This window comes from Mus caroli, chromosome 18 (genome assembly GCF_900094665.2).
Source record: "Mus caroli chromosome 18, CAROLI_EIJ_v1.1, whole genome shotgun sequence".
NCBI lineage: Eukaryota > Metazoa > Chordata > Mammalia > Rodentia > Muridae > Mus > Mus caroli.
The window spans coordinates 44,272,108-44,296,369 of record NC_034587.1 but is presented as its reverse complement, the minus strand read 5'-3'; the positions used below and the strand labels follow the sequence as shown (position 1 = coordinate 44,296,369).

The window sequence follows — 24,262 nt, the reverse complement described above, 5'->3', positions numbered from 1 at the left end:
AGAATGAGGACCAGAACTGGCTTTAACTGAGCAGGGCAGCCTGGGAGTCAAGGGCAGCCTGCAAGTGGGCGATGCGAGAGGGAGGGCCGCCTCCTTCTGCCTATTGTTTGGTCCCGGAGTAAGCTAGGAAGTACTGCTACCAGGGGCAAGAGGCTTTGAGATAAAAACAAAACAAAACAAAACAACTCAGAATCCTAAACTGCCTCAGGGAACTGCTTTCTAGCAAGAGGAAGGTCTGATGAGCAGTTAGCAGCTTTTCTAAATTTGTTTTTCTGCCTTTCAAAACAGCTCTGTACATTTCTCTGCTGCGGCTCTACCTCACTCCAGAGAAAAGTGTTCTGACATACTTTGGAAAGATTTTCAATAACGAGGGCTTCCTAAATAACTTTCAGTTTCTCCAAGAAATCAGTCGGCCAGAATGCCCTTCCCCCGCGAATTCCAGTTAGTTAAAGTTTTACTGAAACACGTCAGCACTGAGACGTGCAGAAGGCGGCTAAGCCCAGCCAATAAGAAGGCGGAAGAAGTTTCACATCTGCACAAGAGCAACGGTGTCTGGCTCTTCCGATGCACAGGAGCCCACTGGCTCAAAAGAAGAAACACAAAGGGGATCTATGGCTCCTCACAGAAAGGCTACCTCTTCCCAGGGGTCCAGGATACACGTGCTTGTATTCTATAGAACATTCCCAAGTGCTAACTTGGAGATTACCCATTAGCTTCGAATAGCTGTAGAATTCTTATTTACTTATCAGCGCACATGTGTGCACGGTGTGCAGAGAGGGGTGTGTGTAGAGGTCAGAGGACAACTCAGTGCGGTTGACGCCCTCCTTCCACCTTTATGTGGGTTCCAGGGCTTGAACTTTGGTCAGGGTCCTGTACAGCAAGAGTGTTCACTTGCTAAACTATGTTACTAACTTTGAATGGTTTTAAAAGTGATCAATTTAAAGAGTCGAGAATGGTCAAAGTGTTACCCAATAAATGCGCTCCAGGGTTTATTTTTTTTAAAAAAAAGTCCTGTAATAGTGTGTACAGTGCACACACACAAATCGGTTGCATTTGTGAGCAGTTGGCAGAGGGTGTGGAGGAACCTGATCCTGGGTGTCGTAAATTATAAAGTGTTTACACCTGTCAACTCTGTCTGGGTCCCTGCTAATGATACCTTAATAACTGGCCAGGTTGACACAACACAAAGGGTCATTCCTTTTAAGTTCTGTGATGTGGGTGAGGACCTTGCCACTGGGTTCTGGTGGTTTTAGAAAGGTGGCTTGGCCCTTAGAGATGCACACACAGGTCAATGGGGAGGTCCTCACACAAGGACCTTTGAACTGGGCACGGGTTAAAGTATCAGAAGGAACCAAAGGTCCATAAAGGAACGATCAGGAAAAAAAAAAAAAAAAAGCAATGTTAACAATTTGGGTGTGCAGCCATTGAATCCTGTACCGCTGGCCCACAAAATAGTGAACACAGAGGGGTATATGTGTGCATTGGCACATGTACATACGTGGAGGCTGGAGGTTGGTGGCGGGTGTCGTCTTTGCTTTCTGTCTTTCACAGGGTCTCTCAGCGAAACACAAGTGCCTCTGTTCAGAACACAATTCACAAACACAAAGCATCCTTTCTTATTAAATGTGGGTTCTGGGGACTTAAACTCAGGTCCTCAGGCTTGTATAGCAGGCACCTTACTGGCTGAGCTGTCTGTCTCTCCAGCTCCTGAGTTTTTTCTCTCCCAATCCCTCCTACCCACCCCCCTTATACCTTCCCCCACCTCTAGTAGTACAATGCCCTGTACTAACAAAGTGGCAACTAAGTGGCACATATTAAATGTTCAGTGAATTAAAGGTCAGAGAAATGGCTGCAGGTAACTGGAGAGTATACATAGTAGTTAGGAATGTGTGCTTCGGAGCCAGCTTGGCCAGGCCCAAACCCCTGATCCCCACTGACTAGTTAGTGTGTGGCCTTGGGGAGTCTCCTCACCTGTAAAATGGGGTTAATAACCGCTTGCACCCGAAGGTGTTGCAAGGACGAAATGACTAACTCATTACATGTCAACAGCCTGGTCGGAGTCTGACACCCGGTAAACCTACAAAACACTCTTCTGCAAGAAGAGATCGCTTTGAGCGGAGAACTCTTATGAAAACATGCAGCACAAAGGCAAGCAGGTACTTTTGGTCATGGAAGACTGGCAGCCCATGAATATCCAATAGCCTCTTCTTATGCTATAAACTTTGTAAACATGGGCTTTTACCATTCCGAAGCCAAAGAAAATTATACTTTTAAAATAATAATAATAATTTTAAAAGTCCAGTATTAATCTTTAACAGTAAGGAGCTAATTTTTCTAAAATATTTTTCCCTTTTGGAGGAAAAGAAAGTGCTTAGTAGAGTCTGTTTCCTTTTTGGAAATAAATTCACATCTGGGATGCCAAATTTCAATCTTAATGCAGCGCTGAACAGCTGAGTTATAATTTGTTAGCCTCCTGGAACTCACAGACTTCTGGAACGTGGGAAAGAGCAGTTATCTTTTCAGTTCAGTGAAGACAGAGCCCACAATAGTCTAGAGAACCCAGAGAAAAATTCATACTTAAAAATTAAGACCATGTGTGATAGGGTGTGTATACATAGCTACAACCCTGGACTCCATGAGATTCCCCTATGGCCATAGTTGTCTGTCTCGTACCATTGATCAGACGCATCAGTGATTCATATATTGGTATGTGAGTAATGTAAATGGTGGTAATTTAAACAAGGCGTTAACAACCTTTGACCCAAATAGATGTACCTGCAGTGACAGTGAATGCCTTCTGACTCAGAAAACAAAATGCTACACTTAAAATCAAGAGAGGAGAGAGAATTCAAAACTGCTTCCATAATGGGCAATTTTCATCTTCACAACCTTCTCATAGATAACTATAAGTCTGAATATACTAAAATAACTTATTGAAATAGAAAAAGTTGTCCTGGTTCACACAGCAGACATTTTTCATTCACCTTGGCTAGATTCTGTTTGGTTCTTCTGGTTTTGTTAGGGCCTAAGGTTAATGATACCCTCAGAGACTAGAAACACCCATCCCGTACCATCAGTGTCTTGGCTTATTAAGTTATGCCAATTTCACAACCAAAAATCCATTAGTTAATTTAACATAGTCAGAGAAAAACTCATTTGTCTCCTTCACTGTGTTTCACAGTCAAAGTGACACCTGAGCACCACTGTCTGGTGGAGAGGGACAGTGAAGTCCTCCCCCACCCCTGGGTACAGCCATTCCCAGCCCTGGAGTGGATGCGTGTGAGGCTGGGGTATAATTACTGAACCATAGCAGCCCCCACAGTCCCCTGGGGATCTAGGAAGTGTCTGTGCCATGAAGCACAGTTTTGTATATCTTTGATCAGGGCTTAGGCAACTGCTGTTTGCATTTGGGGAACTGGAAATGCAGAGTTGAGTTTTCAGATGGGCAGAGAGGATCAAGAGCTGCTAAACTGCTGACCCTTCTGCCAGGGTTCTAGCTCAGGCTCATTAGCTGAGTGGACATCTGAGCCTAGTCTGTCTCCTCAGTTTCATCCCCATAATGCACTTGAGCTGCCTTTCCTGACGGTCAGCTGCTTTCTGCACTAGCTGCTTGGTATTAAATGCAGATCAGAGTTGGGCTGGCAAGAGGAACGCAGTCCTGGATGGTTGTCCCTCCTTTCAGGAGAGCCGTTTCCCAAACGCCCACGCATTATGTTTGTAGGTGTGAGAGATAGCAGGAGGTTTGCTAAAGCTTGTTAACCACTTTTGATTTAAAAGGATTAGGTTGGAAGTAGGGGAACCCTGCTCCCTGTTAATCATTTAAGAATATTAGGTAGCCATTAAGGAGATGAGACAAGGAAGAGACAGCAATAGAAAGACTTCACATTTGCTGACTGCGTGGTTAACTCTAGTGGGGCTGAAGTACTGGAAATTGCTTTACAACTAGATCCACTTAACTGATACAGCCTAAAGGAAACCTTATCTATACTACAACTTAATCCCCCATGAGGAGAACCTGGTAATGAAAGAGAAACCAGCATTGCTCCCCTCCCCCATCTCTCTCTTTTTAACCTGCATCTTAGTTCTCTTTGGTTTCATTAATGTTTAAAATTAGTGACAGAAGCCGGGTTATGGCGCATGCCTTTAATCTCAGCACCCAGGAGATAGATGGAGGCAGACTGATCTCTGTGAGTTCGAGGTCAGCCTGGTCTATGGACCCAGTTCCAGGACAGCCAGAGACACACAAAGAAAACCTGTCTTGAAAAACAAACAAACAAACAAACAACCACCACCCAAAACAGCAACAGTAACAACAAAACAAAACGGTGACAGAATTTATTATATTTTCTTTTTTGCAAAAAAAAATTGTTTTTAAAGAATATGTGTTATGTACAGGACCCTGATTGTGTTTATGTGGAGCAGATGTATGCAGGAGCCCTTAGAGGCCAGAAAAGGCACTGGGCTGTAGGAGGTTGTGAGCCACCATGTGGGGGCCAGGACCTAAGCCCAACTCCTGCAAATGCATGCTGTAAATGGCTGAGATACCGCTTCAGCCCCCAGATGATATTTTCATACATATGTACAAGGTATGCACCTCCCATGACTGCCCCCTCCCCATCCTTCCATTCAGTATCCTTCTTTGTCCCAAATAATCTTTTCTGCCACCTGTGAGAGAAAATATGCTTTAGCCTCTTCGCCCACTATAACCTATCTTGTTCTCCTTCCCTCTTCCCTTTAGACCCCTCCCTCCCTCCACACCGTCCTCCTGCATTCATCACACACGCGCACGCGCACACGCACACGCACACGCGCGCGCGCACACACACACACACACACACACACAATGCGTTCTCCATGTGAGAGAAACACATGGTCTTTTTTTGTGAGTCTGACTTTTGCTTAACAAGATAATATCCACTTCCGTTTACTTTCCCACAGATGGTAAATTTTCACTTTTCCTTTATGATGGGAACAAAACATTGCATATTTAACACTCCTCTGTTGGTGGACAGCTAGGCTGGTTCCATAACTTGGTTTTTGTGATTTTTGTTGTTGCTGCTGCTGCAATCAACATGGGTTTGAAGGCATCTCTCTCACAGGCTCCCTTGGAGTACTTTGGAAATGTGCCCAGGAACGATGTACCTGGATCATATGGTAGATCTATTTTTAGCCTTTTGAGAAACCTCCACATTGATTTCTATAGTGTCTGCACTCGTGAGCATTCCCCAGCCATGTGGACCCCTTTCCTCTGCATTTGTTCTTTGAATAAGTGTCTGCCTCGAGCCTTTCAGATGAGAAAGTTACTAAATTGACACCTGTCTTGGACTTTTCATTCACTAGACAGGTTTGCGTCCTCAAGTCTGAGCTGCTTGTCTGCTGCAGTTCAATCCCATATGTGGTCTTGTGCAGCACTGGTTTGAGTCCTAACCAAAAAATCCTTACTTATTTTCACACCATACTATGGACTCTGACAGCCTAAGACTAATAATAAGCCTGCGCTAGATTTGACTTCTTTGACAAGGAAAAACATAAGACAGTTGTCAAATCCACACACACACACAAAAAAAAGGAAACAAAAAAAGTGTTAGGAAAAGCATTTATGTAAATTTATGAGGCTAAAAGAGTATGTGAGCTAGCCTTGGCTCACATCCAATTTCGGGTGGCAGATGGACAGACTGTCCTCCTGAGCCTCACTTACACTTAGTTGTGTTTTCATGGCTTGCTGGGATATGGCCACTTTCTAAGAGCATCTTGAATCATGTTAATTAGTTAATTAACTAATTACTAGTTGTATGTGTGTGTTCAAGCATGCAGCAGTGTCATGTGACATGGGCCTGGGGTGACCTTTCAAAGGAAAGGCTTCCCTCTCCTTCTGCCAGGTGGGAGCAGGGCAGGAACTCTGGTTGTTGGGTTTGGCAAGTGCCTTGACCCACTGAGCCACCTTGCTGGCCTACTTTCTGAAAGCCTTTGTTCAAGCAATGCTTCCCTGTGTGCAGAGGGCAGGGGGAAAGCCCATGTATTTTCTTGCATTGAAGCATTAGAAATAGTTTGTTTCTTCTTCTTCTTCTTCATCTTCGTCACCATCATCACCATCATTAATATTTTAAAGCCAGCCTAAGTCTGTTTGTTTAATTTGACAATGCTTATCTTTTGGCCACGTTCAGTTTTCCTTATCCAGCACCAACGTTACAAAGCCTTTGCTGGCCTGGAACTTGCTATTGTATAGACCAGACTGGCCTCAGCCTCCCACAGATCCCCTTATCTCTGTCTCCCTAGTGCTGGGATTTGAGGGGTGTGCCACTCTACTGAGCAGTTGCCCTTTTGTTGGTGTTGATGTTATTGTTGTTGGTGTTAAAGTTCAGATAAACAGGTGCTTAATGTTAGGTCTGACTGACAGTCATTACCTTCTTCTTGAATTTGTGTTTTGCTGGGTGTAGCTTTGGTGACTGTGTTAACTCCATTGTCAGGAGCAGATAAAATAAATACCGTCATCTTCTCACACTCCCGGGATTCTGGACCAGCTACGTCTCTCTCTGTTCTTTTATTGCCCATATAATTGAATAAAATATCTACTCTAACACAATAATAAGGTCACAGATTTAATAATAGAGAACTTGGGAATACAAAATTTACTTTTCTCAAGATAAAAATTATATATTTTTTTCCTGTGATGGGCCTTATATCCACTCAGCTGTATTTGAAGCAATATAATGAGGTCAGTGATGCCATAAACTACCGAGGTGTGTTACTTTAAGAATCCTAATGTCTTACATTTCATCAGCGTATGTTTTTGAGGACAAAGACAGACATCACTTGTCAATGTGCTGAGTTACCAGGGTGCACACAAGCCATAGGACTTTAAAATGAAAAATCTAGTGTAGTCTCTCAGAGCCACTTACTTCAAGGACATCATCTCATAGGAAGTAAAACACAACTTGACCTAAGCCAGTATAGAAAAATCTAAATCATAACACATACAGAGTTTTCCTTGTATTTGGCAGTGTGCTGTTAGCACATCCATCCCCTCCAGGAATTACAAATCCTCCGAGGACAGGGATTGTGTGTAGCACGACTCATTGCACCACTCACTTACACACCAAGCCTGAGTGAGCCCTTGCCGGGTTCGGCTTCTAGTGGTGTGGACAGATGAGTAAACAGTAGCGTCCATTTGATGGCTGTGATGGAGCATGCTCAGGGGCTGTGGAAAGATGGAGAGGGAAGCTATCAATCAGCTGTCAGTGGGAATCAGGGAGGACTTCACAGAAGAGGTGATGTTTGGGGGGAAGTCAGAAGGGAGGGATAGGGTTTCCAAAGGCAGAGACAAAAATGGGGTAGAAAACTGGGCTCTATATCATATATATATATATATATATATATATATATATATATATATACACGATCTATATGTTAGATAGATATATGTTAAATATTAAAATATGTTAAAATAAAGCCAAATGCTGAGGGAAGAAAAGTGCAAGACATGAAGGGAAATGAAGAAAGTGGAACTCTCAGAAGAGCCATCCCTCCAAATCCTTTACTCAACTGACCAATTCAAGTGAGTTGTGGGAATTTCCAAAACGCTGCCATTAGGGAGAGTTCATTGGAATCTGGAACAGACTGTCAACCCCAGGCAGCAGGTAGCAGGCAGGAGAGCCCCAGTGTGGTGTGGAGGCAGAACAGCTCACCCCACAGCTCTCTGAGAGCATTGTAGATTCCTAAATTCTGTTTCTTCCCTGCTTCTCATCCATCACCCACCCTCATTTCTGTGTGACTGATAGTACCTCAGTAGGGCATGGCTCATAAATAGACAGTCCACACTCAGTTCAAGTTGTTGGAAAGAATTTGAAAGAGACTACTTGCCCTGGGGTGTTTGTGGTGTGGCTGGCACAAAAAGCCATGGACCAGGTAAACCATGAACAACACGAGTGGCTGCACTCGGCTCCTGTCTTTTACATAGGCATGACGCTGAAAAACGGATCCTAAAAATGCAGCCTTCCTTAGCCCATCTTCACATTTCCACTAAGTTTTGCAGTCAAGGCCTCTCTCTATCTCTGTTCAGAGACACAGCAAATGTACAAAGTTCAAAATGATGAATGGCACAGGTACTTCAGTTTTCCAGTTGCCAGCTCCAGGAACACTGAGAGACATATGTAATGAGCAAACATACACTACACATTCCTTTTAATGGGTTGAGGACTTTTCATCCTAATGGTGAGCAAAGCAAAGGAAAAGTGCCATTAACCCATTTCACATCCAAGAAAGCTGAAGTTTACAGAGATGAAACAGCTAGATCAAGGCCACACTGGTCACTAGCAGGAAGAATCTGCCAATCGCTAGAATGCAGAGACTCTTCGAAGGTAGCAAATCCCAATATCTACAGGATGCTCACACAGCAAGTGTCCCGAATACTTATTATCTTAACACAGAATTCCAAGGCAATGTTTACGAGGTGCTCAGGGTCCAGTTGGTCTCAGAGATGATAAACCCTTGTACCTACTCTCAGGATAAAGAATTGTCAAGATAGGCAAACAGGCAGACATTCAAGTGGAATAAATAACCAAGCCCAGTGAAGACCAATGGAGATAAGGAAGACGCAAGGTTGGAGATAGCGCTGCCTAGATCTTTACCCCAAATATTTTTCCCTTACAGAAGCAGAAAAATGTTTCCCCTGTCATTAAAACAATGGCCAAGGCAGCGTGCAGAGTGTCTGGTTTTTGCTGAAGAACTCCTAAAAGTTGTGTGTGTGTGTGTGTATGTATGTTTGTGTGTGGATGTAGATGCCACATGACACTGTGTGACCTTACCCAGATTCTATAGGAGGAAAACCCATGAACATAATTTGTTCTACATAAAGTCAGTAACCCTGACTGCAGCATTGGCTGGTGGGAGTTCTGTAATTACTGATAAGATTTTTTTTGTGTGTGGCGACCACTGAAGATTTCTTTCAGGGCTTGACAGCTGCCCTCCCGATATTTATGCGTTTCTTCCTAGGAGCTCTAGATTCACAACTCCGGGGCTTGTAATGAGGAAAAGAACACAATACAAATAGGCAGGAGAAGGACCATGAGTCGGACCTCACCAGAGAGACAGATCACATATTCTAGCTGCTTTAATTGGAAAACAGCCTTTTCATGGGGTTTCCTTTCCCTTCAGCTGAGATAATTAAGCTGGGGCTGACACTGGTGACCAGGGCCTGATGATATATAGTTAGTTACTAACAATGCAGCAATCAGTAATCCAAATTTATATTTCCCAGGTTACGGGAGCATGGTGGAAGAGAAAGGCAGTTTTGATAAGGCTGGGAGATGGACTTCCTAAGGCGGTGTTCACATGACCCTCCACTCCTCTCCATTCTGGGAGGGTTAATTAGGCCTGCTTTCTTTCAACCCTGTCAGAAGAGAGAGCACACCTATTGTCTGTGTTTACATTAGGAATACTTTGCAGGCCTCGGGCTGCCAAAGAAGTTTCTTTTCTCTGTGGCTCCCTGTAATTTTTAATGGATTAAGTTATATTTGTAAAGTGGATTGGTGTGAAGGGTAGGAGGACAAAACAAATGTCGATGGTTTTAAAGCCTCTCCACCAAGCTGGCCCAAGCACGGGGACTTTGAAACAGGATTAATTGTCCCTGCCTGTGGCTGGCAGCTTGGCAGGGGAAGGGATTGGGATTAGAGGTTGGAAACCCTTTGTGTCTCTGTTAGAAATTCCCAAGCTGGATCTTTTTACTAGTAGAAGGCCCTCTGGATCGACTAAAATTTCTAAAGCCCAGGTCAGACACCCCAAGCCAGTTAAGTTGGCATCTCTGGGTGTGGTTGGTACATAAACAGTTTTAATTTGTGAAGCTCTGCCGGTTGTCCCAATATGCCGGCCAATTTGAAAGCCACAGAGGTTTAAACTCACAGTGTTAAAGATGTTTATGTTTGATGACAGACATGGTAATGTATCTAGCAGTGGTAAAGAAAGAACAGCCACGTCTCAGCAACATCCCTTGCCTCCAAGTTTCAAGTTAGAGTTAAAAGTGGAATTGGAGACCATTTTTCTACCCCAGTGAGAGACCTTGAACTCGTGAGTAACAGTGGCCCACCCACTGGACGAGAGAATGGACTTCAGAGATGATGCCATGGAATTAATCATGAAGAGAAGAGATGCCAAGAAAAGGGGAAGGAGGCCTTCTTGCTCCCTATAGAGTCCACTTCAGTACCTGTGAATGGGACAAGTGACAACAGGCAACGTGTCCTCTTGCTTCTCACCTCCCCAGGTGAAGGCTAGCATGGAAGACACTCTTGGTGCTCATATCCCAACACCATGGGTGTCTCTCCACACTGCCATATTTAGCTCAGTAGCCCTGGGCCAACCCGGGATAAAGACTGTACTAGAGAAAGGACATCCATTCATCGGCTAAGCAGCAAGTGTCCCTTGGGTGTATTTCCAACGATGGATTGGATCCTCTTCTTGTTTTGGCACAGAAGATACGTGAGAAAAAAGTAGTGAGGTTAGAAAGCATGGGCTGAGGGGCTGTGCAGGAACAGGAGAAGGAAAAGCCCAAATAAAGTAGTGGGACTTTATTTTGGGGAAAAACAATTATACGGAGAGCATTTGCCTTGAGCTTACTGGTTCTTAGATTTCACTGTGTTCTGCCTTTGTGATCCGGCCACATTTATACAGGAAGACCATATATTGGGCAGCCCTCCTTGTAGCACACACATGGCTGAACACACTGGGAAAGGATTCAGGGGGTGGAGAATTGGCAGATATTATTGGGCTAAAATTTCAGGTTTGCCCCTGGAGAGAAAGTTGTCGGGATTTCCTTGTTTTGTTTTGAATATAGTTAATAGCTCTGTTTGTCAAAAAAAGGAGAAAAAAGAAAGAAAGACGCCCCCCCCCAATTCCATAAAAGAATGTAACATAAAAAGTGTATTTCATTCTCCCTGTGACCCTTTGTCATCCTCCCTCAGAGACACTGTTACTAGATGCTTACATATTGGAACAAATATGCACAACACATTTTTCCCCCTAAAACTCAGTCAGTCTTGGCTTGCATTTCCATTTTCATTAACAAAAATAGCCCCCTTTTTACAGCTGTTGTAGGACTTCATACATACACTGACATTTAAAAATATTCAAAGATAATCAAGTCAACCCAAAAGTTACTTAACAATGTGTGTGTGTGTGTGTGTGTGTGTGTGTGTGTGTGTATATATATATTTTTAAATCTGTCTAAGCCAGCTACTCTGAGTGAGGATTTTACACATATTTCGCACTTTTAAAACAATCAACTAGCTTACATTTATATTAGCACAACACAGGAGAATAGACTATTTCCTCCAAACCAGGACTGAGAGTTTTCCGTTCCCTGGCCCCCAACTTCTCAACTTTTCATATATTCTCTAACTGAGGTGCATATGTGAGGCCATCCTGGTCAGGGCCCTAGCTCTTATACCTTCTACAGAAGGACTGGGCCAGAGATCTACCCATCCCCCTCCCCCCAGAAAAAACTTCCTCAAACTGTAAACCAACAAGAGCTCCAGTGTTCTGTTTCACACACTTGTGTGCTAAAGGATGAAAGCGCCCAGGCAGAATTGCTCTTCCCACCCACGTGGGGAGAGGAAACCGCTTAACGCCAGGATCCACAGAGAGAGTCTGAGAGGACAGCGTGAACGAGAGTTCAGAGCCCCTGGGGCTCCAGCCAGCAACATCTGTATATCTTCTCTCCAGCTGGCTGGCCCAGCTGTTCTGATGTCAGGAGAAAGTTATGAGTCACTGGGAAGGGATTTGAGACAAGAGTGATGTTAAATCAGCTCTTGGGGTCTGTTTGTCATTGACAATTGAGTCTCAGCATCAAGTTAGTGGTTGACATTCCTAGAAGGCCACACACCAGCCACCCTCTAGGACTGAGCTACCTTAGTGTGAAATGAAGTGGGATTATGTGGATGCTGTAGGCTTCCACCTTCAGAAACGTCTGGGTTTTGCTCATGCTACTAAATATATCATTGCCATCTCTCTCCTTGCAAGTATGCTTAGACTGTTGACCCATATACATACATGTTGGCCAGATGGGAAAGCTAAGTGAGTGAGTGACACTTGGCCAAAGGCTGAGGACTTGGGTCCTTGGATTCTAGGTTCATCATTTCATCAACAGCAGCAGAGTGAAGCAGCTGCTCAGAGAGTCTGAGTCCATAGCAGGATTTTGCTGGATCCTCTGTGGTTTCCTGCTCTAAATAGTGCTTTCCCAGGATGTAGGAGGAAGGAGTGCCAGTGGATGTAAGGACCACAGGCAAGCAAAGTCTCTCCACTCTCCACAGAGACCATAAATGTGCTCCAAGTTTGGCTCAAAGTCTTCTTTAGAGTCCTCTGGATACTATTTCTTCTGTTCTTCTATTAACCTGGCCCCTCTGTACCCCGGTGGTAGGGGAACTCCTGTTTTGTTTCTGGGACAGCAGGAAATCCCTCTTTATTCCCAGCAAAAGCCATTTGTTCACAGTCGCTACTCTTTGCTCTTAGATCCATCTCATAACGGCTGTCCTCAAGGTAGCTGGACAGGCCTATCCTTGCTCAGACAGCTCTCTTTTTTTCTTTGTTTTAAATTGAAGGAAGACTAATTCGATAGCTCCTGTATAAATCTGGATGGTGAGAGGGTTGGGTTATAGTAAGGTTATATTAAGAGGACTATAGTTTCGGATAAGGAATTAGACAATGGGGCATGCTGTTGAGACCTACAGTCAATACCTGGATGGCGCCTCTCAGTCTTTTTAACCTTTACAGTATAGTTACAGCTGTTAATATGCCATCTATCTGCTTTGGTTGTCAGGAGGTTTTCTAAGAGCTCAGTCCTGGCAGAGTCCATGATTAGTCTTCCCCACTCCCCTTCCCTTCCAGCAGCATGTCTGCGAATGGGTAACGGAAGTGAATTGCTACCGAAGGCAGCTTCTGTGCTTTATTGAATATTGAGAATGACATCTTCGTGCGTTCAGTGCTCAGACACTTGCACAGTGCAGTGTTTGTCTCACGTTTTCTCTGGGAACTCCCCAAACACTAAGAGGATAATCTATAAGGTACAAAATCACTGTTCCCTCTGGAATAAGATTACTTTCGAAGAATGGAACTGTCACTGATAACAATTCTCATTACCTTGGAAGGAGAGGCAGCGTTCTGCCCCTTACTCTCAGCAAGATGGAAATCTCACATGAGCTTCATGCGATCTCTCTCTCTCTCTGTGTGTGGGGGGGTGTGCACATGCGCGTACGTGTCTGTCTGTCTGTCTGTCTGTCTGTCTCTGCATTGAAGATCCTGGAGAATGCTTAGCCTTTCTTTCATGCCTTGTTGCTTCTGGAAAGAGCTGATGGAGTAGGCATGTGCCAAGCATGTCTACCTATTCTTGCATCACCCTTCAGGATGACTTTGTCCCCACTCTGTAGAGAAATGAGGTCTCTGTTAACGAAACAGGAAGAATATTGTTACTTGTAATCTTCTAGTTATCCTAAGTGAACCTGGGCCATCTCCTTTCTGAAGTGCTCTTCATGCTTTATTTGCCCCCAAGCTGTGGAGTCCCATCTGCCTGTCCTGACCCTCTCCGGTCCTTACCAGGGCAAGCCCAGACAACCCAGGTATACCTATGCTTCCCAGAAGCCAGGGGACAAGAAGCTTTCAGAGCCCTTCTCTGTGCCCTCTGCAAGCCAGTGCTTGCTTGGATCTTCCTACTGCAAGAGAGGGGCAGGCTGGGACTCCTCAGCTGCCATATGTCCCCCACACACTTTCTCTCTGGTCCATTGTCTCTCTTTGGTTTGACCCCTAGCACATTAGTTCAGGATCTGCCTGTCATGTTCAGACTTACGAACAATTTTATTTTTCCTCCTATTCTGATCTCTCTGGCAGAGATTCTAATTACAGTGAGTGCCTGTTGTGCTATTAATTATAAGAATTGTGATTCCCCCTTTGATTTAAGGGTTAATTGGTGATAACCACGTGTTATCTTCTCTCCAGGTAATTTGAGCTACAGTAATTAACCTCGTGTCCAGGTTATATAATATTAACCATTTGCCTCCATTTCCCTACATTTTTAAAATTGATTACCTTGTGCCAGATACTCAGTGTTTTCTTAGAAAGAACGGGATGAGCTGGTGAGTAGAAGGGCACGTCAGAAAAAGAAGGGAGATTGGTGGCCTGAGTAGCAATGGCCCCCATAAGCTCATATGTTTGAATACTGGGTCCCCGATTGGTAGAACTGTTTAGGAAGGCTTGGGAGGTGTGGCTTTGTTGGAGTAGGTGTGTCACCGGGGGTGGGCGTTGAGGTTTCAATAGACTGTCGGCTAGTCCCAGTTTCTCTCTCTCTTGAATCCAATGCATGGATCATGATGTGGGATCTCAGCTTCTCCTGCTGCCATGACTTTGATCTACCTTCAAGGACTCTAACCCTCTGAAACTGTTAAGTCTTAAACACATTCTTTTGTAAGTTGTCTTGGTTATGGTGGTTTATCACAGCAACAGGAAAAACAAAACAAGGCAGAAAACCTCAAACCAAACAAACAACAAAACATCTAAGAGAAGTTGGTACCAGAGAGTGGGCTGTGACTATTGTAGACACGTATGTCTATGTATTTGTGGTTCCGTTGTTTTTGTTTGTTTGTTTGTTTTTGTTTTGATTTGTTTTGTTTTTGTTTTTTGTTTTTTAATTTCTGTTTGGTTGGAGGAATTTGGAAAGCTTTAGGACTTTGGACCAGCAAAGCAGCTGATTGTTGTACACAGGTCTTTTTTTGGTTTTTGGAGACAGGGTTTCTCTGTATAGCCCTGGCTATCCTGGAACTCACCTAGTGGCTGGCCTCGAACTCAGAAATCTGCCTGCCTCTGCCTCCCAAGTGCTGGGATTAAAGGCGTGTGCCACCACGACCGACCGTGTACGCAGGTCTTATCAGGCCTTCCTAGGAGCCTGGAAGACAGTGTGCTGTGAGCCAGGTAGACATGGGGGACCAGATTAAGACAAAAGCAAGGAGTTTTAGCAGCAACTGAGAAAGAGATCATTCTTATGATATTTTGGCAAAGAACATGGCCTCTTTTTGCCTTTATCCTCGTCATTTGCCTGAAGATTACTTGGAAACTAGTGGCTAATTTCTTTGGCAGAGGATATTTTTTAAAAAGCCTACTAGAAAAGTAACCTAGACAGGGAGGGAGCATGCGTGTCTTCTAAGCCCATGTTGTCCACTGGAAAGATCCTGGAAATCCAAAATTCCAAGTTTCCCCCTTTTATTTCCTAGTTCGATAAGTTCTGGTTTTACCAAGAAAAGGAGGGGATGGGAGAGAGAAGAGAAAGAAGACTTACTTACTGGTGTTGGGAAACGAACTGCGTGAGTAAGTAAATAAAGAAGCTGCTGCTGGTAAAGTCCTGCCATTCAGAGGATGGCCTGCAACTGGGAAAGCCCTTTGCTCCTTTGTTCCATAGGGGAAAGAGATTGCTAATAGCTGACCTTATGAACATTTCTTGGGAGAGACTCCTACCACTAACACAGAACAGCCTGTGGTGTGCACCCCCCCATTACAAAGGAAGGAAGGTCGAGCCGCTTGTACTTCAGGTCAAATGGGAGAGCAAGTGAAGCTCCCCCAAGCAGAGGGGTTTCAAGCCTCGCCAAACAGCCGCTTCCCACAGTTCACTTTGGAATCCTCCCTACCAAGATGATATCCGCCTTGTGAGCCTCATTCGTTTTGTGGAAGCCTTCTTCCTGTTGGTGTCTTGCAGGGAGGGGGAGCCTGTTAATCTGTTATTAAAAACACAGAATAGAGGAAATTAGGAAAAGTCGACTCACTCAGCAATTCCTAATCACTGAATTAGCCCCGAAGGATAATGCAACACTAGAAAATAAATCAGTTAAAACGTTCTTTTTTTTTTTTTTTAATTCTCTGGAGATTTCAACAAGAGACCATGTGACAGTCAGAGAGTTTCCTGTCTGAGTTGGCAGCCCTGTCCTGTCCCTCCATACTACTGATCCTGTTTGCACTCACTTCCAAGGCTTCTGTTTTTTTTGCAAACCCTGGAAAACATGTGTCTCAGGATCAAAATGTAGCAGGTGACAGACAAGGGGCAGAGAGACAGATAACCCAAATCAGGTCTGCAGTGATATGTAGCAAAATTAAACTTACTAATAGTTTTGCAGTGAAACATGGAAATATTTACTCTAAAGGCAGTCAACAAATGGCCTCATGGTGCTTCAAGTCTAGCTGTGATGCCAAACGAGTAGGGAAAACTTTCTGGCTTTCAAGGGGTTTGTTTGGTTTGGGCTGTGTGCCTGTGTTTCCAGAGCAAGCAAGCCACATATGACAGGGCAGTGTGAAACACATCTTGTTTTCTTTTAAACTTGGGGAAGAGTTGAGACAGTTTTAAAAACAGTTTGCTGCACCGCAATGGTTTGTCCAGGTGCTGACCACCTCATTGACTTTTCTAATAAACAGGACTGTGAGTCTGGATCTGGGCTCTGACCCTTCAGTCACCTATAAAGAGAAGCGCATCATTAGGGAGTAGGGACATTTAAACAAAGCCCCGGCTTCCTGGAACTTATGTTCACTGGCCTTGAGGAAGCATTTAATCCGGATGTTTGGGAATAATGATTGATTTTTGAAGGTAGGACTTCTTATTTAAAATAATAATAATAATAATAAGTGATCGTTTTAGGGAGTGGTATGACCAGAGTTGACTCCAATTTGGGCAACTACCAAATGCTTTTCCCTCCACCCGAAAGCAAATTGATAACTGCCTTTGGGAAAGTCCTTGATAACTTTGCTCTCAGTCAATCAAGCCAACCGCATGAGTCACTGTTTTTACGTGTAAAGTACATGAACACAGCCAATAAAAATGGTATTAACCTAGGCAAGCTTGGCAGTGTCTACCTGATTCGGTAATAGTTTTAACCGAGTGGGCCTGTGATTTCACCTCGATCATTAGCACACGAAGCAGACTTTTTTATAAAATACTTAATGAAGTAACTATCCAAAGGAATGTAAGGGCATTTGGGAAACGGTGCTTCTGTCTCATTTGTTCTGTTTGTGTGTGTGTGTGTAGACATTAAAAGGCTCTTGCGAGTGTCGAGAGGAGAATGTTCTATTAGGGAGCAGTCCCTGTCATGATAGTATGTCTCTTTTTGTACAATCAGAAGCCATTAGTCAATTATAAGTTCTATTTTTGGCTTTCAGCGTGCAAGGAAAGCATCCGAGAGCAGGGAACAGAAGGCAGGGTGGTGTAGGCAGCCAGCACCAGAGGACCTGACCGCAAGAGAAATGCTCTGCCCTCTTTTTTAACAAAGGCAAACATTTACAAGTAGTTTTGTAGAATTTTAGAGCTTCAGTTATTCATGATTGGTAGCATCGGGGGAGACTGGGGGTGGGGGCGGGCGGGGGACGGGGAGGGGGCAGGGCTCTTTCTCATGTTGTTTGGATTTCTTCTGAGCCATGTTTGAAGTTGATTCCAAAGTAGGGAAAGAATACCTCCCCACAGGGGTGGAAGCCCAGCATGCCAGAGAGAGGAGAGCTTGGGAAGTTACAACTGTGGCACGGGGTGGGGGTGGGGTGGGGGTGGGGTGGGGTGGGGGGGTTCTCTTCCCTATTAACAGTATGAAGAGAAAACAGATGATAAATTATTAGAGAGCTATCCTTTCCAACCCCTATGTAGTGATGAGGGCATGAAAAGCCCCAGTCTTTGAATTTCTGTAGTTTGCTCTTTTGAAGTCATTCTGCACGTACTCTTGTAAGCACCTGGGCAAAGTACCTTATGCCCAAGGTGTGTCGATTTTAATAAAATGTGCAGAAAATTAGGGCCACTGATGTACAATGACCCACCTGCTTAGCTCTGGCCATCCATAAGGACGTCTTGAGTTTGCACCTTAGAGTACCTCTACCCTCTGGTTTCTGTCCCATCCTTAGAAGAAAGTCATCAGACCCAATCTTCATACTGAGTTACAATACTTTAACTGAAATGAAATAAATAAATTAAAAAAATCCATCCATTACATGGACAAATGTTTGAATTTCCTTAAAATTTCTTCTGGTACAAGAATTGGACCAAAGTGAGTGTCTCAAAGTCCAACCAGCATGAAGCTGTCCGTAGCTGCGTCGGTGTGGTCCTTACATCTGAGCTGTCTGAACCTGTAGAGCAGTGATGTTCACAAAACCCACCTGGGCTCTCCCCAAGTTTCTGCAGGTCTTCTCGCCCCACTTACCTCAGCAACACCCCAGCCCGAAGTAAAATCTTAGCCACTTTTGAAAAGGTATTGTTGTACTTCTGTTCTATTTTGGTGTGACGCCAAGCGCTGTCAGACCCAGCCACTACTCACGAGAGGTCCAGGGCATATTCACGGGGTTCCCATCCCCGCATCAGCGCCTCCACACAGTGTGCCTGGCTTCTCGTAGAAAACAGTCAGTGAGATGAAAATCAAGTGAACATCAGGCAATAAGCCAAGGAGAAATGAATGAATTTTGGCTCCTTTTCTGAAGGCAGCGTCATGTCGGGGAGAGCGCCACGTAAGAGCAGGGAGCCCTCAACTGCTGTTTGGCTTTGCCACTTGCCTTAAGATCCACATTTGGCAAATGACCCCGCTTCTCGGGGTCTCGGTTTTCTTAACAGTGAGATGAAAGGAGCGTTTGTTGCTGCAGCTGGAGCCGAAATTTGAGTTCAGCAATATTTTTTAAAGTTTAAAAGAGGTGGAGATGGCAAAAAGCTGGGCATGCCATGGGCACGCAGGGTTGGGTCTTGCTGATTTCTGAGATCAAGATCGCTTGCCTCTGTTTTGAGGCCTGCGGAGAGATCGTGACTACAGTGGTGGAGACCGCATAAGCCTTTAGATTCTATCTGAAGCATCTAAGCGAAGTCCACAGAAGGCACTGGCTCAGAGGCACATGTTCGGGAATGGTGGGGGTCGGGAGGAGAAGGTACACTAGAAATAAGAACCAAAAAATCATGCTATGCCTTCTTCCATCTGAAAGATGGAAAGCCTTTATGGAAAAAAAAATACAAATAAGATAAAAGTTCTACAAGTTCTGCCGAATTCACAACTGCCCTTGTGTGCCTCTGTGCCAGCGGTTTCAGACCCGAAATGGATCATCTATTATACATAGTCGATATTTATTACAACCCTCCATTGATGTGTTGAACCCTCCAAAATGTGTTGAAGTTAGGTCTGTGGCATTTCCTTTTCCTCTAAAACGGACGCTTTTATGTCTCTGTTAATGGCCGAGAAGAAGAGCGATGAGGCTGTATTAAGAGGCCGATGCTTTATTAAGAGGCTAGAGTGATTTCTCACATTTTCTTTGAACCTTAGCTCTTAATGCAAACATCCCAGGACAGGTGGTTCTACCTCTTGGTCCTCTGAAGCCTGCACACTGACCATTTCCACCACAATCAATGGGCCCAAGTTGTTTCTAATTTCATTCGGGAAGTGTTCTCTCGCTCTCCTCCACATCCTGTGGACGGCAGCATCCTTCTCACGAGTCCTTGAAGCAGGCCTGTCCAGGTCAGTGAAGGACACCTACTATTTAAGCGCTCATTAATGCTTTACATTTTCCTCTAGTGTGAGAATAATCAGCAGTTTCTATCTCTGGCTGGTCTCCAGCGTTCAGTGAGCTGGGCTTTCTGCACAAACACCCTGCTTTCACACCTCCGTGTGGGTGAAGGTTCCTCGCTGGCTCGAGAGGTATCCGATCTGTTTATCAGCCACAGGAGCAGGCAGCCTTGTTCTTAGCCTTAACAAATGACGCTACTCTCTACAAGACATCTGACTTTAAAACATCACCATCAAGTGAGGCAGGAAGGAGGCAAATGGTCCCACTTAACACAGTGGTGCTCTGACATAATCACAATCCCTCCTAAGTCTGGGGTTGAGACACGTTTGCATCTTTCCATCACCTTAGGCCTGTGATCACAGGCCCATAAAATGGAACGAGCCTGAGAGCCTACATGTTTTGAAAGTTACTGTATACTCAGTTTATGGATTTTTATGACTGAAGCCATTAGGGACTTTCAGTCGCTCTAGCCACGTAAGCAAAGATGCATCAACCTGTATTCGATTATTATCTTAAGTGAAGTTTCTACCTACAGCCTCGCTTATTTTTTTGCTGTTCCCCTTCCTTGATGTCCTAGGAAGGACATAAACTTTGCAATCACACAGATCGGGGGCTGAGAGCTAGCTCTCCCCTTTGGTGATCATTGCTGTTGCTGTTCCCTAATGCGCTGTAAATGTTTACTATGGGCTACCTAGAAATGTGACTTAGCCAGCTGCCTGGGCCTCAGTTTCCTTATCTGGGCACGATCAGGCCCAGTCTGTCGGGATTGCCATAATCATCAGACCTATGCTTGACCCCGCTGACCTCGAGATGCTAGTGTTCTTGGCACCAACAGATGAAATGTGCCCAGCCTTCTATGCTGGGTCCATTGGCACCCACTAGGCCCATGTAAGGTCTTTCTCCACATCTCCTGTTCATCATGCACAGTACCACGCATGTGCACACAGATTGTCTACACTTCTCCATCCACAGACTGTGTCAGAATAATCAGGAGAAACTGGAGAGAGAAGGGCCTGTTAGCATGACTGACCTGAAAAGCATGTTTCCCAGGTCCTTGGAACTTTTTCTGCCTGACTTGTCATAATCTCAGAACCTGACTTCTTTTTCCCATCTTAGCACCTCCCCTCAGTCTGGGCTCAAACTTGCTCCTCCAACTCTTCTCCCTGCTACCTGATGGTTACCTTAGCCTAGAAAAGCAGGGTGGCCTGGCTCAGGGTCACTCCCTTTGTTGCACCACCTAGACTCTTTTCTCTCTTCTTCTCCCCTTTTTTTCCTTCTCTGGAACACATACAGTCTCAGCCTTGGGGCTTTTATGGATTTACCCCATTTCCTGTCCTTACATTTTACAGGTGACAAAATGGAGAACCAGCCAGGCTGACTGAGCTGCCTAGGGTCACATTATTAGCGTGTCCTTCCTTCTTATAACAACCATGTGAATTATTGATTATCGTTAAAACTTCCTATGATGTCAGTAGAAGATGTGTTTTTAAAGGGATTGCTGAAACTTCATAGCCCCAGCAATACCATTATTTTCTCCCTCTATTCAAGGACATCGTTAGGGGTTTCAGGACATGTTTTCACATCACTACCACTCACGATTAAAACCTTCTTTGAGCGTGAACATTCTGGAAGATTTCCATTGTGTCTACCAAAACAATCAAAAGTTGTATCTGTACAGTCAGGTCCACAAGCTAATGGTATCCATAGCTGGACTTGCAGACAGTGAGCGGGGCAACCCCATGTGGTCTTTAAATCAGGCAGCATCCTCTCATTTATGTGTGTAGATACTGGTCCCACAAGATCAACTTGGCAAGGCCCGCTTAGTTTGACCACTTTCATCCATGTGATGAACTTGTTAACCGCCCGATGATGGGAAGACAGAGGAGAGAATGAACTATTCCCTCCTGGTAAAGAGCCCAGGCACGTCTGAATTGTGATGTTGTCTCTACAGACACATTAAGAGAAGCCATGGAATTACAGCACAGATTTCTCTACACTGTTCATCCTGCCAACTTCAGGACTTGGGGATTTCACCCCATGTCATCGTAAGGTGGGAAGAGTTAAGATATAATTTTTAAAAGTGGAGTGGATGCAGCTGTGACAGGGTAGGGGCTAGTTAGTCATGTACAGAAAAATATCTTTAAAATACATGCTCTGTATTTCCCAACATTCTAAGGGGATGCGGCTCTGCTTCCTGTGTCTCCTTTACTGTGCTCCATGCTGTGAACTCAGGCTGTAATTCTGCCCCGGGTAACGCTGCTGCTGCTGCTGCTGTTCCTTGCCGCATGTTTCCTCACCCAAAATGTGACCGCTGATGTGAGCCGTGTTTGTGTTTTAGGCACTCTGACTACTGATTGCCCCTCCCCCCCTTAATGTCATACTGAACAGGGCTCCAGAGAAGCAATGGGGACCTGAGAGTCTCTTTCCTTTGTATTCACATGCCCCAGATTAGGGAGTACAGGCGAAGAAGGGAATGAATGGACCTGTTGTCAACCATCCTGTAAATACACGCTATGTCTCCTCGGAATGGATTGCCTTTGCGAACGAGTAATCACTCGAAGTTCAATTTTAATCTGCACATCAGAGATAGAGATATAGAATTGTTTAGGCTTTTTTCTCGACTTCTTCCCCGCTTTGATTTTTCTTTGAGATAAAGCAAATTAATTAATGTGCACTTTTCGGTTGAAGAAATGATTAAGACCCAGCTGTGTCTGTGAAATTATAACCTACAATGCACCCGGGACTTGTTAATGCTTTTTTTGGCATGAAGAAAAGAGACATAGGTATCTAATATTAAATGGTGTTCCAGAAAGCGTAAGTTAGTAGTTTGTTTGCCAAATTAACTTTCAAAGACATTTAGGTTACTAGGTTTGACATTTCTAAACACAAATCTTAAATGATTGATGGACTACTACAGAATAGCTTTGTTCAAAAAAAAGATAATCTTTGGCAGGCTGCTTCAAAGACCGCTTCTCTGGGAAGATGAAACGATAGCCCATTTTACGTTAATTTCCCTGATACATCAATGCTTATTTGAAATCCTCCTGAGAGTGATGTGGTATTTACTGTAGCATGAGGCTGTGTTCACTGTATCCAGCAGCTCCCTGGGACTTTTCTTTTTTTGAGCTGTAGAAGGATCCTGCTCCACATAAAAGCTGCCTTAACAGAATACAGCTCAGCTGAGCAGTATTGTTGCAAAACCCATGCACAGAGATACGATTCTCTTTTTTAAAAATCAGCAATGATGTTCCAAGAGGCCAGTACTGATTCTCGTCACAGAATCAGAAACGTTGTTCTTTTAAAAAGTAGACTGTGTACCCCCAGGTGAAGAACCATAGGCAACTAACAATTGATGAGAAAGTGAGGATTGGTCTTCTCCAGGATGAGCCTCCTCATATGGAGTGGTCGGCCTTCAAATCATATAATACAAGTAACACAAATCGGACTTAGCAGGTTGTGTATGTGTGTCTGTGTGTGTGTGTGTGTCTGTGTGTGACTGTGTGTGTGTGTGTCTGTGTGTGTGTCTGTGTGTGTCTGTGTATGTGTGTGACTGTGTGTGTATGTGTGTCTGTGTGTGTGTGTGTCTGTGTATGTGTGTGACTGTGTGTGTATGTGTGTCTGTGTGTGTGTGTGTGTGTCTGTGTATGTGTGTGTCTGTGTATGTGTGTGTGTCTGTGTGTGTGTGTCTGTGTGTGTGTCTGTGTCTGTGTGTGTGTCTGTGTATGTGTGTGACTGTGTGTGTGTCAAAGAAAAGAGAGTTTGATTTGGAATAATGGACATGGGAGGTGATTGAAGGAGGAAAGGGGATGACAACATAATTATATTTTAGTACAAAATAGATTATGTAATTTCCACTTAGGTCTGAAGTCACTGTGAAGTGACAAACGAGGTCAACATCTCAACTCTACTAAGTAAGGGGTTCTATTGGAAATAAGAAAATGGGGTCAGTTGTGTGTGTGTGTGTGTGTCTCACATGCTAGAGACAGAGGTATGATACCGTCATAGTGCCACTGGGTCATAGTATGGCATGTGTTCTGACTTACATTGAAGCTGGGAGTCTAGATCATTATCAGCATTCTTCACTACTGACCATGGCATCACATTTCTGAGAGATTCTTGACTGGCCAAAACAAACAAACAAACAAACAAACAAAACCTGTTAAAGATGGCAATTTTTGACCTCTGTAAACCTCTTTAAAGGAAAAGAAAAAAAAAATGCTTGCAGTTGTTCATACTTCTTGGAACCCAGAGTTTTATAACTGTGAGATTGCAGCTACCAGGGCCTGTAACGGTCTGGTCAAAGGAAGTGAGGCTTTTTGCAAAAGTATGTGGTGCCAGGGGTGACATTGGGTCCAGTGGGTACCGGGCACTGTCTTTATGTAATACAGTATGACCAATGAATTCACTGTGGCCAAGGCAGAGAACAGAAGCCTTTTGTCTTGAATCATCTTCAAGACCGTTGGATTTTATAGAACTGAATGAAGCTGACTTGCAAAAAGAGAGAAAACGAGAAGTAAGCAGGCTCCTTTGCTCTTTGGCAGGGTGAAGTAGAGAAGCAAGCCTCCCCGCTGAACCTACTATGCGGCCAGCAGCCTTACTGCTGTGTCTCACACTGCTACACTGCGCTGGGGCTGGTTTCCCAGAAGATTCTGAGCCAATCAGTATTTCGCATGGCAACTGTAAGTATCATACTGTCACTCTCACTTGGCTTTTGAGGGCACCTTAGCCT

General features: G+C 44.3%; 1 protein-coding gene across 3 annotated transcripts in view; it reads left to right on the top strand.

Moving 5' to 3' along the window:
- Positions 1-24,262, top strand: part of Sema6a (semaphorin 6A) — a 118,082-nt gene that overhangs the window by 37,772 nt on the left and 56,048 nt on the right. For all 3 annotated transcript variants that reach the window (XM_021150341.2, XM_021150342.2, XM_021150344.2), the window contains exon 2: positions 24,075-24,212. In XM_021150341.2, coding sequence (XP_021006000.1) covers positions 24,113-24,212 — 100 coding nt within the window. In that variant the 5' untranslated portion in view covers positions 24,075-24,112. The remainder of the gene's footprint in view (positions 1-24,074; positions 24,213-24,262) is intronic.